The sequence below is a fragment of the Oryx dammah genome, unplaced genomic scaffold, assembly GCF_014754425.2.
Source record: "Oryx dammah isolate SB20612 unplaced genomic scaffold, SCBI_Odam_1.1 HiC_scaffold_29, whole genome shotgun sequence".
NCBI lineage: Eukaryota > Metazoa > Chordata > Mammalia > Artiodactyla > Bovidae > Oryx > Oryx dammah.
Window position 1 is genome coordinate 18,016,217 of NW_024070213.1, and position 12,398 is coordinate 18,028,614.

General features: G+C 42.8%; 1 protein-coding gene across 1 annotated transcript; it reads right to left on the reverse strand.

The window, feature by feature from the left end:
- Positions 1 to 309: 309 nt before the first annotated feature.
- On the reverse strand, positions 310 to 12,102 carry MFAP5 (microfibril associated protein 5). The gene is made up of 10 exons (XM_040235092.1): positions 11,930 to 12,102; positions 11,373 to 11,432; positions 9,841 to 9,876; positions 6,853 to 6,897; positions 6,339 to 6,371; positions 5,927 to 5,962; positions 4,411 to 4,440; positions 3,423 to 3,510; positions 2,405 to 2,478; positions 310 to 747 (listed from the first exon to the last, which is right to left on the reverse strand). Exons 2-10 carry the CDS (start codon positions 11,428 to 11,430, stop codon positions 635 to 637), a joined length of 513 nt encoding a protein of 170 aa, XP_040091026.1. The 5' UTR covers positions 11,431 to 11,432; positions 11,930 to 12,102; the 3' UTR covers positions 310 to 634.
- Positions 12,103 to 12,398: the final 296 nt, after the last annotated feature.

Genomic DNA, 12,398 nt, shown 5'->3' on the forward strand with positions numbered 1-12,398 from the left:
GATGGTTGGATGGCATCACTGACTTGATGGACATGAGTTTGAGCAAACTCTAGGAGATAGTGAAGGACAGGGAAGCATGGTGTGCTGCAGTCCATGGGCATAACTGAGTGACTGAACAACAGAAAGAGGACATACCAGGCAAAAGTTAGGACAATCCAGCAAAATAATAGGAGTAAAGAGGATCACGTAAGTGAATGGAGAGTTAATCTAGGAAATGCTTGAATGTAAAATATTGATGTTCTATAGTTAGTTGAGATTGACAGTGATAGCATCTTCCCCCTTGAGATCTATCTCAAACAGATTCAGTAGTTAATATTTTTAATAATTTTATTCAAGTTTATTTTCTCTTGACATTGTACATAGAATGTTTCTATCTAAGCGACACATTAATCATTTATCTACCAGGTCTATGATATGGAGAAGCAGCAAAACCATGCAATACTACAAAAACTATATGTTATATACTGAAAAGTGACAGAAGCGGGTAAAAAAAAAAAATAAAGAAGTAGGGGCAAAAGCTAGACATTACAAAGGGATTGGTTTAAGAACTACTCATGTCTATGGGTTAGCTGACAGTGGTTGGACAAGGAGTTCCCTCCCACCCACACATTCTTTCCTTCCTCTTCCTTGTTGATCACAGACCACTGGGTCCCTGCAAATTCACATTATCACAGGGAGGAAGGCGGAAGTAGTTGGAGCGTCGGAGTCGCCTTGGGGGCAGACCAGCCTTCTGACGGCAGAGTTCATCTAGAAGAGAAGCAGAGCATGTTGAGATGAGAATGTAGGAAGGTGGCCAGGGCTCCAAGGAAAGAGAAGAACAAAGAGGAGACTGCAGGGTGGTGCAGTGAAAGGGTTGAAAAGAAACAGATCAGGGTTAGAACCTGGGATCTGTCACTTACTGGTTATTTACTCCCTACCAGAAAGAGTCTTGACTTTTCTGAACCTCACCATCCTTTTCTGCAAAACAGGCATTGAAATACCTGCTTCAAGAATGTAGTTGAAAATGAAAGACTGGATGCAAAAGAACTAAGTACAGGTGGTCAGTTCTTATTCACACCTTGCTTCCAATTCTTCTAATTATAGACTTATTAAACAGCAGGGAAAAAAAAAATGAGGTCCAGTCATTCAAAAGTGTTTACTGTGTGCAAATGGCTAACTTTAGCAAGTCCCCCGAGACACTTGAAAGTGCCTCGAGTCCCAGATACTCATCGTCAGTGTCAAGGTGCTTCCCTTGCAGGTGGCTTGCAGAGCCAATGAAGGCGAGGGCTAAGTTTCCTTCTGCGAAGTTAAGTACAGCTCTTACTCAGAGGGGGTCGGTGCAAGGCCGGCCGCTGAGTCAGAGTGGCTTTTGCATGTGGTGACTTTGACGACGGCAGCCATCATCTGGGGTTGGGCCAGGGGAAGGTGAGAAATAGTGTTTTCACACCACACATAGTGTCTAACCACACATCTGGACTCTTGTAATTTTTTTTTTTAATAAAATCTTTCTACCTTGCTCTACCTCTGAAATTTCACAAGAAGCAAGGGAAATGGTTCTTGGAATTGGTGGACTATTGTAAACGTAACCAGTGTTCAGCCAATGTCCAAGTGATTTTTTTATGTATCCAAATGTTATAGTCTCTAAATTAGTGGCTTTTTCCCCACTTGGACTTATGAATGTGGCTGCAGGACTAGTAGAGACTGTTATTTGTAATAGTGGACTTGGCTTTTCATCTCTGCAAATGATCTTCAAAGTAGCAGAGCATCTGAATGCACTAGCTATACATAAGAGAAGTTGGGGGTTTCTGTCTAGTTGAAAAGGGATTTAGCGGTGCTTTCTTAAAGGTTATCAATTTTTTAATGTTAATAATGGAAGATAATTGCTTTATGATGCTGTGTTTCTGCTGTATGACAAAGTGAATCAGCTATGTCTTGTTTACTTGCTCAGTCATGTCTAACGCTTTATGACCCCATGGACTGTAGCCTGCCAGGCTACTCTGTCCATGGCGAGAATACTGGAGTGGGTTACCATTTCCCTCTCCAGGGGATCTTCCCAACCTAAGGATCAAACCCGAATCCTCTGCATTGGCAGATGGGTTCTTCATGGCTGAGCCACCAGGGAAGCCCTATACGCAGTCATATATCCGCTCCCTCTTCAGCCTCCCTCCCTCCTCCTCTCATTCCACCCCTCTAGGTCATTACAGAACACAGAGATGAACTTCCTGTGCTGTACAGCAGCTTTGAGGGTCATGAATATACCAAACATGGTGCTTTCTTTATATCGTTTATTGGGGTAACTAGGTGGAGCAGGAGCTGATGGAAGTCAGAGAGCAGCCTAAAGCCCTCCTCCAAAGCCACATCTTGGAACTTGCCCCAGTTATCAGTTGCTCTCATTATTGTTCCTCCCCATCAAAGCCAGTCTTACCTTTCATAGCTTCGTGTTCTTTACAGACAAGACGGGAGCAGATCTCATTGTTGATGACGTACATGCGCCGTGAACTGCCATAGATCCAATGTCATGGTGCAAGAAGGATATGGAAAAAGCATTGAGAGGGAGCACTAGCCTCTGCCTGAGATGACTCTTTCAACTTCTCCAAATACCTGGATTTCCTTAAGTATTTCAGACTTCCCACTCCCACCCCCTCCCAAGTAGTGTAGAAGATAAAATGGTATGGATCACACTTGTTAGTTACAACTTTGCACATTCCACCTAGACTCAAGCTTTAATACTTCCTGCACTACTCCCTACTATTTTCTACCTTGACACTTGCATCTTCAGCTCCAGCCTATTTCTCGGATGTGATGAATTTGATAAACCAGTGTTTCCCTCATGACCATCCTTCCTCCAGTACTCACCATCCTTGCCTTCAGCATCTACATTTGTTAGTTAAACTGTTCCAGGTGCCTCAATCCAGACTCAAGGTTCTTTTTTTCTTCTATCATAATACAGTTCCCATTACTTATTTCTCAGGTCTTAAGTCTATATGCTTTTCTTTAAACGTATTTTTATTTTTAAGAAAGCTTTTTATTTTGTCTTGGGGTAGAGCTGATTAATAATGTTGTGATAGTTTCAGATGAACAGCAAGGAGACTCAACCATAATATACCCGTATCCATTCTCCCCCATGACATTGAGCAGAGTTCCCTGTGCTATACCTTAGATCCTTGTTGGTTCTCCACTTTAAATACAGCAGTGTGTACATGTCCATTCCAAACTCCCTAACTATTCCTCACCTGTATCCTTCCTCAGCAACCGTAAGTTCATTCTTTAAGTCTGTGCAGACTCTAGGTTCTAATTGGCACCTTTGGAATAGCTAAAAGGGTGATGCTTAAAACTTCTGCCACCTTAGAGACTGAAATTCCAGAGTGAGTGCTCATTAAATACTTACTGACATGAAAGCGCTATCATGGGCGGCTCTCTAGGCGATATATGGGACCCTTTACCTGGTGAAGCATATCTGATGGAGGCATTGCTTGACTGGCCGATGCACGGAGTAGAGTCTTGTGCAGGCGAATTTCTCATCCCGGCACTCTGAAGATACCCACCATGAAAAACACATGGTTAGAGGAATGGAGGAGGAGAGAAAGAGCTGGGAAAACCTAGAGTAGTCTCTACAGAGGATCACTGTAAGCTGGGGTATGTTCTTCCTGTAACCAATACAAAGCAATAATGTCCTTCTCTTTGTGACCCCATGGACTATAGCCCACTAGGCTCCTCTGTCCATGGGAATTCTCCAGGCAAGAATACTGGAGTGGGTTGCCATGCCCTCCTCCAGGGGATCTTCACGACATCGAACCCAGGTCTTCCGAATTGCAGGCTTATTCTTGACCAGCTGAGCCACCAGGGAAGTCCACAAAGCAATAATAGATGTTGGCTAAACAATGAAATTTAGGTGCTTCCCTACCTGAAAGGAAAGAGAATAAAATAGTCCCTGTGGGTTCTTCTAGGAAAAAGTCCTTCTAGGGTTAGACAGGTGGCAACATGAAAGATGAAATGCTAACAGTCATATTCTGAAGAATTTGAATTCTAAAGTGGGTCACAATTTCTCTGTTCTGGTGGTTTTGAACCCTAGCTGCACATTGGAATTATAGTATGTTAGAGAAAGCATGACATCTACAGTAGTGTTGAGTCCTTGAGGTCACTTCCTGACCCACTAACAAACAGATTGTGTTCAAAGTTAGTTTATGGAGAGGACTGTTCTGGGACCATGTAGTAATGATCCCATCTTTTCCCCATGACCTTTAGAACAGGAACTCATAGACAGTGAAGTAGTGTGGGAGGGATATGAAGAAGACTACAGATATTCTTTGAGAAAGAATTGGAAATAAAACTAGAAGATGTACCAAGTATTCTCCCAAGAACAAGGAGATTAGGAATTTCCAGGAAGAAAAAAAAAAGCTTAAGAAAAATACAGACAAAAGACAATCATACCTGTGGTGGTATTTTTGTCATTGAGTGAGGCTGAAAGGAGGAAATTTTATTCAGTTATTACTGGTTCTAGAAGTCACTGCCCTGTAACTGTCATGTTGCCTTACTTGAGACCCATGTGTGTGCTCAGTCATGTGCGACTCTTTGTGGACTGTAGCCTACCAAGCTCTCTGTCCATGGGATTTTCCAGGAAAGAATACTGGAGTGGGTTGCCATTTCCTTCTCCAGAGGATCTTCCCGACCCAGGGATCAAACCCGCATTTCCTACATTAAAGGTGGTTTCTTTACCGCTGAGACACCAGGGAAGCCCCAGTCCTAACTTAGGGGCAAGTTAAATACTGGCTGAATTTGTAGAATGGAGAGTAAGTCAAGGAGTAAGATGCATCTTGAAGAAATGGACTAACCATGGGAGTTACCTATAAAATGTTATCGGAAGGGTTGCTTGGATACTATAAGAAGAATGTTAGCTAGGTGATCTCATCTATCCCCAATTTCTTTGTTTCCACTGCGCTGGTTCTTAGTTGCAGCATGCAGGGTCTTCACTGGGGCATGTGGACTCTTCGCTGTGGCATATGGGACCTACTTCCCCTACCAGGGATCGAACCCAGGCTCCCACAGTTTCAATCACAGGTTTATATGCTAATTCTCAAACTTCTATGTCTAGCTCAGAACTTTCTTCTAATAAGCTCCAGGTCTACAAATTCAACTTCCATTTTGTGGAAGAGCTTGTGGATTTTTTTTTTTTTAAAGATCCTTCCATGTCTCAAACTGCCTTCTTTCCCTTCATCAATTCAAAATATTCAGTGAATGGTGCTACCATCCACCCAATAGCTACCATCTATCTAATAGAAAACTGAACTTCCTCTCAACAGCCTCCGCTCCCTGACAGCTCATTTCTCTCCCATACCTCTAACAAAATAATTCAGGACATCATATTAAACTTTCCTTTGCATGAACTGTTCTCTGGCTGGTTTTCATTTTCATCCTAAGCCTTTGCCCATATTGTTTTCTTTACCTGAAAGCTCTTCGCCTTTCCGTTCATTTGATTCACTTCTGTTTGTCTTCCAGGAATCAGCCTAGTCAATGTGCCCTTCAGAAAAGCCTTTCCTAACTCTCAACACTGAATATAGTCAAGGACTTTGAGATTTCACAGCTTCTTTTGCTTGATTACATATGTTTGGTGAAACTGAATAAAATTATCCATTTCTTTGTCTTATCTCATCTGTTAGACAAAAGATGTTTAGAAGAATATCAGTTTTGTTCACCTTTACCTCTACCCATTCAATCTTGGAAACGTGGAGAGAAAAATCAAACCTTGGCAGTTTATGTATCAAACCACATTTCTTGCTTGTTAGGGGCTCAAACATGTCATTAATTTAAATTAAACTGTTGGACAAATGCGCTGCATAACATGTAGTCCTATTTAGGGTTCTTTACCAGCTGTACTGTCTTCCATCATGGGTATTGCGGGAAGCCCAGAACAGCCCCCGTGGCCCTGAGGTCCCAGATCTGAACTCACCCAGGTCATCGGTAGAAGGCTTGATATCAGCCAGAACTGAAAAGGCACAAAACAGTGATGTGAGAAGGGCTCCAGATTGACAAAGGAAAAGGCAGAGGGCAGGAGGGAGAATGTGGGTAACAGGAAAAAGCTGAGGCAATGGCTGGGTTTTTTATATTGTGTCCAGGGGAAGAGAGTTTATTGAAGATAATTTTTTTGAGTATTATTTGGCCTGTTGACATTGGAAGTCTTTATGTATGTTTTTTAAAGCTATGAATCCACTTTGCTTCCTCTTTTTTAGGGGGCCAGGAAGCATCTTTTCTTTCATCCCCTTCCCAGTGATAAAAGTTATAAGATTAATTCAAGAGCTAGAATAAATACTGTGACTATTAACATGAAACGTGCCCTTTTTAAGAGTTGGAGTGAAACCTACCTGTTTCATCTGTAGCAGGATCATTCACCAGATCTGCAAAGATACGATGGATGCAGGGAATGAAAAAATGCAAGCAGGAAAAACAGCAAAGGGAAAAACAGGGTGAGGCATGATGATCTAAAAGGAGGCAAGACTGAAGCGAAAGAATATGGATTCTTGGGGGGAAATATAAGGGACTATCACAGAAGGAAAAGGATGCGGCAAAAAGATTGGGCATGTTTATAGCTTTGGTGGCATCTAAGATAGACAACAGGGCTCTGAATCTGTCTCTCTCTCTTTTTAAATAATATTTATTTATTTGGCTGTGCCAGGTCTTAGTTGCAGCATGAGGGATCTAGTTCTTTGAGCAGGGACAGAACTTGGGCACCCTGCATTCGGAGTATGGAGTCTTAGCCACTGGACTACCAGGAACATCCCTGAGACTCTTTTCTAGTCTTCCTCTTACTTTATACAGACATCATCCCGGATCCTTCTATCCACAGTGTGAGAGCAAGGAAATAAAAGAATATCTTACTAGGATCTTCTGTGAATGTTTCTGAAGTCACTGTGGTCACATCATCTGCATAAAAACAATCAGAAAACACTTTCTGAGCATTCTCTGCCCCTCACCCCCTACCCCTGCACTCCCAGGAAGTGAAATTGTCAAGCACAGACACCATCATGTAGTAGGATCCTAAAAGTATTTTTCTTTGTTTCCCAACCAAAGTCCTTTCCTCTGTAACCCAAACAAATGTCACACTTTTCCTACTCCCATGAATATACTCATACAATCCTAACCCTAGACTGTCCCTTTCCCTTTGTTCTTATTTAGAAGAATGAATGAACTATGTGGCCATCAGATAGTCCACTGATTAAACTTTGGTTCAGCACTGGACTGCAAGAATGACTTCATCCTAACAGATAATAACTGATACAGCTAGTCAGGGATTACTATGAGCTTGCTTTACAGATGGTAAAACAGCATCAACAAAATAAATAACTCATCCAAGGTCATAGAGCTTGTTGATAGTTATTATGGGCTGATGACCTCTTTGTGGTACTTATTTAAATGAAAATTGTCTTTCTCAAAAAGACTGTGATTTTTAAAAAAAAATCTTTTGACTGTGCTACCGTGCATGTGGGATCTTAGTTCTCTGACTAGGGATTGAACCGGCACCCCCTGAAATGGAAGTGCAGGATCTTAACCACTGGATCACCAGGGAAATTCCCAGACTGTGATTTTTGACATTCATGATTTTGATATTTTTGGATATCAGTCTGATGATACTCTCTACACAGTGTTCACAAGAGGTTACATTGGTCGTTTTCTGATGCTCACAGTGATAAGTGAGGTAGAAAGAGAGAAGAGGAGGGGAGATGCTTTGCTATTGATCCTTGGAAAGTAAAAACAAAAGGAGAAGTAAAAAATGGTCCAGGTCTTAAGATGGAAGATATTTGGATAAACTAAGAAAACTTCATCTGAAACTGTACACAATAGCAACTCCTGAAACAAATAGTCTCTGAATTAACAAGCAACATAAAAAAAGCTGTGTGAAGAACTAGACGTTTAACATCCCATCTATAATGAACCTTCACTGTAAAAGGCTTATAGTCATTATTGGTTTTACCCACTAGAGGTCAGCAAATCCACATAATACTTTGCCTTGAGGTCAGCATACAAGTGTCAGATTTACAATCTGGTGAGAAGAGCATTTTTATAAAGCATATCAGAGTTACTGATCCTTGTACTAGAAGCAAAACACAGAACATTTTAAAGGAATTTCCCTTGCTTATTCCTCACTCATCTTTTAGAAAAAAATTCCAGATAGGCATCAGATGGGACAGGAACCTTTTACATCTTTTTAACACTTTTTAACATAAGCTTTCTTCTTTCAGAGCAGATTTTGATAAAAAAGGAGTTCAAGTTTGCTCCAGTCCCACAGGATAAATGAAAAACCACTGACCCGATTCATTCCAGAGGCTGTAAGAAGGGAGTGGATTTTCTCCAGGGTGTAGCCAATTCCTGTCCTGTTTCCAGTTCTCTCCAGCTACATTCCAGTCCAACCACTCACGGAAATAGAGGAAGCAGTGGGTGAACAAAGGGTTTGAGAATATCCTAGCTGTGTTTTTAGAATTTCAGGCAGAGTACTAGTTTTCTGCATATCCCTCAGTTTACCCACCTTTTCCACGAGCTACCTCCATAAAAGCTTAAGGACTGATGAATGTTTTCTGAGAAGGAATCTTATGGAGACATTTTCATCAGCTCTTACAATATTTCTGCTCAAAAAGCATCACAAAGTCATAAAACAGGACTGGACCTTTACCAGCCCAAAGAAAGGAATTTGGATTTTTAGTTGTGCTAGTGCTGGGACTTCCCAAGTGGCTCTAGTGGCAAAGAGTCTGCCTGAAATGCAAGAAACATGGGTTTGATCCCTGGGTGGGGAAGATCCCTTGGAAGAGGGAATGGATACCCACTCCAGTATTCTTGCATGGGAAATCCAATGGACAGAGGAGCCTGGTGGGCTACAGTCCATAGGGTCACACACAGAGTCAGACACGACTGAGCCTCTGACCACAGCACAGCACAGCACAGGGCTGAAATAAAATCTGGGTTCAAAAATGTAAGGATTCAGGCCAGAACAGAGAAAAGGTTTTTCTGTATTCTTATTTCTTCTACCAAGATGCACAGTAAGAAATTACATTGTGAGCCACGATACACATATAAAACTGAAAGAAGAGTAAAAATAATACTTTACTTCTGTTAATCTACTTGCGGTGTACTCTATTTATCTCCTAAGAAATATTTATTTTGGCTGTGCAAAGTCTTAGTTGAGGCTCTTAGGATCTTTAGTTGTGGCATGGGGGGTTTGGTTTCCTGACCAGGGATCAAACTTGGGCCCCCCTGCATTGGAACCATGAAGTCTTAGCCACTGGACCACCAGGGAAGTCCCCAGTGTACTCTTGTTTTTATTTTAGTCTATCTTAACTCATTAAAAGCACCAGTTGTGACCCACTCATTAGATTTTTTGACTCATTAAAGGCTTATATACTGTAGTGCTCTCAAGAGTTGGGGAAACCAAGAGAAATTATAATTATGTTGGTGCCAAGAGGCAACTGCAGTTGTTGAATCGAGCTGAAGGAAGCGGACCTTTGGAAGCCAAAACTTACGGATTCTGTCTCATTGGGCCACGATTTCTCTATACGGCTGGGAAGACTTCTTTTTCCGTCTGCATTTTAGTTTTTCCATTCTTACATGGATAGGAAAATTCTGTTAGGAGTAGTGGGCATTATCCAAGGGTGTGGAAATGAGCTGGACATAGAGAAGATTTGAGTGAAGTTATTTCAGTAGTGAATGAGAAAGTTTTATGAATGGGATGACAGGATTGTTGAATTCAATTCTATTATTTCACACACCTTGGTACTTCCTCTCTGTATGGTATGACAAATTCTTGGAACTTTGACCATTTGGCTCCATTGTCCTGATAAGAACCCCAACAGAGCCCAGATCCATGGGATCACTTACCTCCTCGCTGTCCGCTGACTCCTAGGGGTGTCCGGCCTGCACAAAGGAAGAAGTATGTGAATGCGTCCAGCTCTATACCTCATAAAGCTTTTCTGAGATGAACCAGAAAATGATGGGAAAATTGCTGTACTTGCCATGTTTTATTTCTGTTATAGCTCCGTATAGAAATAGGCAGACTGTTAGTGCTAGACGTAGACAGGGAAGCACTCAAAGACAGGAGACTGCTGAGCACAAAGGGGAGCCCTGACTCAGGAGGCCTCTTGCTTTTCAGTCCGTCCAGAAGGGGTGGGATCCTGATCCACCCACAAGGCAGCAGCCCTTCCTGATGGCCTGTCCTTCCATCCCCACAGCCAGCTCCTCCAGCTACACTACTGAAAAAGGCCCAAAATGATTATCTCACAGTCTGTGTTGGGCAGAATAAGAAAAAAAAAAAAAAAAGAATAGGATTTTTTTTTTTGAAAGCCCAAGGTTCACTTTCTGTGGCCAGTCGTCTAGTTCAATTCTGTGCAATCTATGAAGATCATTTTCCTTTTGTCTATAGAGGTGGCAACATTTTCTGTGTGCGCGTGAATCTGCTTGTGTGAGTCTGATGCTTGTGTTTGTTAGGTTAATATATCCCCACTGTTTTCCTTCACAGTTTAAGACATGCTGTGTGCTCAGTCACTCAGTCTGACTGTTTGCAGCCCTGTGGACTGTAGCCCGTCAGGCTCCTCTGTCCATGGGATTCTCCAGGCAAGAATACTGGAGGGGGTTGCCAAGCCCTCCTCCAGGGGATCTTCCTGACCCAGGGATCGAACCTTCATCTCCTATGGCTCCTGCATTTCAGGGCAGGCAGATTCTTTACCGCTGAGCCACCAGGGAAGCCCCTTCTTCATGGTTTAAATTTGAGTTGTGAGGTGGTCCTTATGTCTGTGTACACAATTGTATACATCAGCTTCTCCTTTTGCTTTCTTTTTTTTTGGACGGGGGTGATTCTTGGGATCTAAGTTTCCTGACCAAGGACTGAACCTGGGCCACGGCAGTGAAAGTACTGTGTCCCAACCACTGGGCCATCAGGGAATTTCCTCCTTTGGTATTTGTTTCCCTGTTTGTATATTTATGAGAGTGGCCCTCTTGGTTAATATGCATTTGCGTGTATCTTAGTTTTGCTTTAATTTCATAACTCTCAGGCTGCCTTCCCCCAGATCTGAGGTCATCTCTAATCACATCCCTCTAATCACAAAGTCTTTTCTTCTCTTCTCTCTCTCTCTCTCATTTTTTGGTCATGCTGCAAGGCTTACAAGACCTTAGTTCCCCAGCCAGGAATTGAACCTAGGACCTTGGCAGTGAGAGCGCAGAGTCCTAACCAGGGGACTGCCGAGGAACTCCCCGTGTTCTTTGACTTCTCTTTAATGGGCAATTCTAGAATTAAATAGCAAGCATCTCTCCTCCCATTCCCTTCAGCCTCCTTGCATCCTCCCTCTAACATACACCTCCACCCACCTCGGAGGAGCTGACATTTTAGGGAGAAAAGAAAAAAGGTAGGGACTCACCAGAGTACATGATGAGGGCGGTGAGAAGCAGGAGCACTTTGGGTCTGAAGAACACCATATCTGACAGGTGAGTGGGGAAAGTGGAGACTGTGATCAGCACTTCCGTTCCAGGCAAGCATATCTGTAGGGTGCCTTGCTTCCCAAGGTCTTTCCTGGTCCCTCGTAAGTCTCAGACCCTTCCTCTCTTTTCTTCCAACACTTCTTCAAACTCTCTTCTGTGATCATTTGCCATCATTCTCACCCCTTCTTTCCCAGCAAGGCAGGAAATTTTATACTCTACATGGCTCATGATGGGCCCCCCATCCACCCCATGGCCTCTTTAGACCCTAGTATCTAAACTTTTGTTTTGATATCTGTGACTTTTTAAAAAATAATATCTGTTCATCTAAGTGTCTCATTTGAATTCCATGGATAATTGGGATGTCTGTTCAATTCTAAATCAGTGACATTCTCCACTGCCTGCTTCCAGCCCTTTCACACACACACACACACACACCCTCCCTCCCTCCCTCCCTCCCTCTGTCTATTTAGGGTTTTAGACAATCCAAGCCACTCACTGTTGATGGTTCTCTGCTCTTTCCACCGAGTCCTTTGGTTGTTGAATGTGTCTCTCTCCTTCTCTGTTCCACTTTGGCTGGGGTGTAAGATGAACAGGGCCACTCCCTGGAAAGGACTTCGAATTTGGCCTACTCTGAAACAATGAGATGAGGGAGAGCAAGGAAGAGAGAGAGAGAGGGAGGGAGGGAGGGAGGGAGGGAGGGAGGGAGAAAGCCAGGCTAGAGGAGTCTGATTCCGTGCTACTATGATGCGGGGAGGAGAAGGGCAGTGGGGCTTTGCAGTCACTCACACCCTCGTTCCAAAGGTTATGATCACACTGAGGAGAGATGGTGCTGCTCCCTTGACGGGCTGGCTCAAGCTCATATATGCCTTTCTTCCATGAACCACCATCTGGCCCCAGTCTCACTTTGTCCTTGGGTTACTTTTTACCTAAAGAGAGAGAGAGAAAAAAAAAAAAACCAAAAAAAC

Excerpts from the sequence above, each read along its gene's own strand:
- MFAP5 (XM_040235092.1), bottom strand. The coding sequence starts at position 11,430 with ATGGTGTTCTTCAGACCCAAAGTGCTCCTGCTTCTCACCGCCCTCATC. Across the intron at positions 4,441-5,926 it reads GCCTTCTACCGATGACCTGG|CCTCACTCAATGACAAAAAT; the intron begins GTGAGTTCAGAT and ends TCCTCCTTTCAG. Across the intron at positions 2,479-3,422 it reads CATCAGATATGCTTCACCAG|TTCACGGCGCATGTACGTCA; the intron begins GTAAAGGGTCCC and ends GATCTATGGCAG.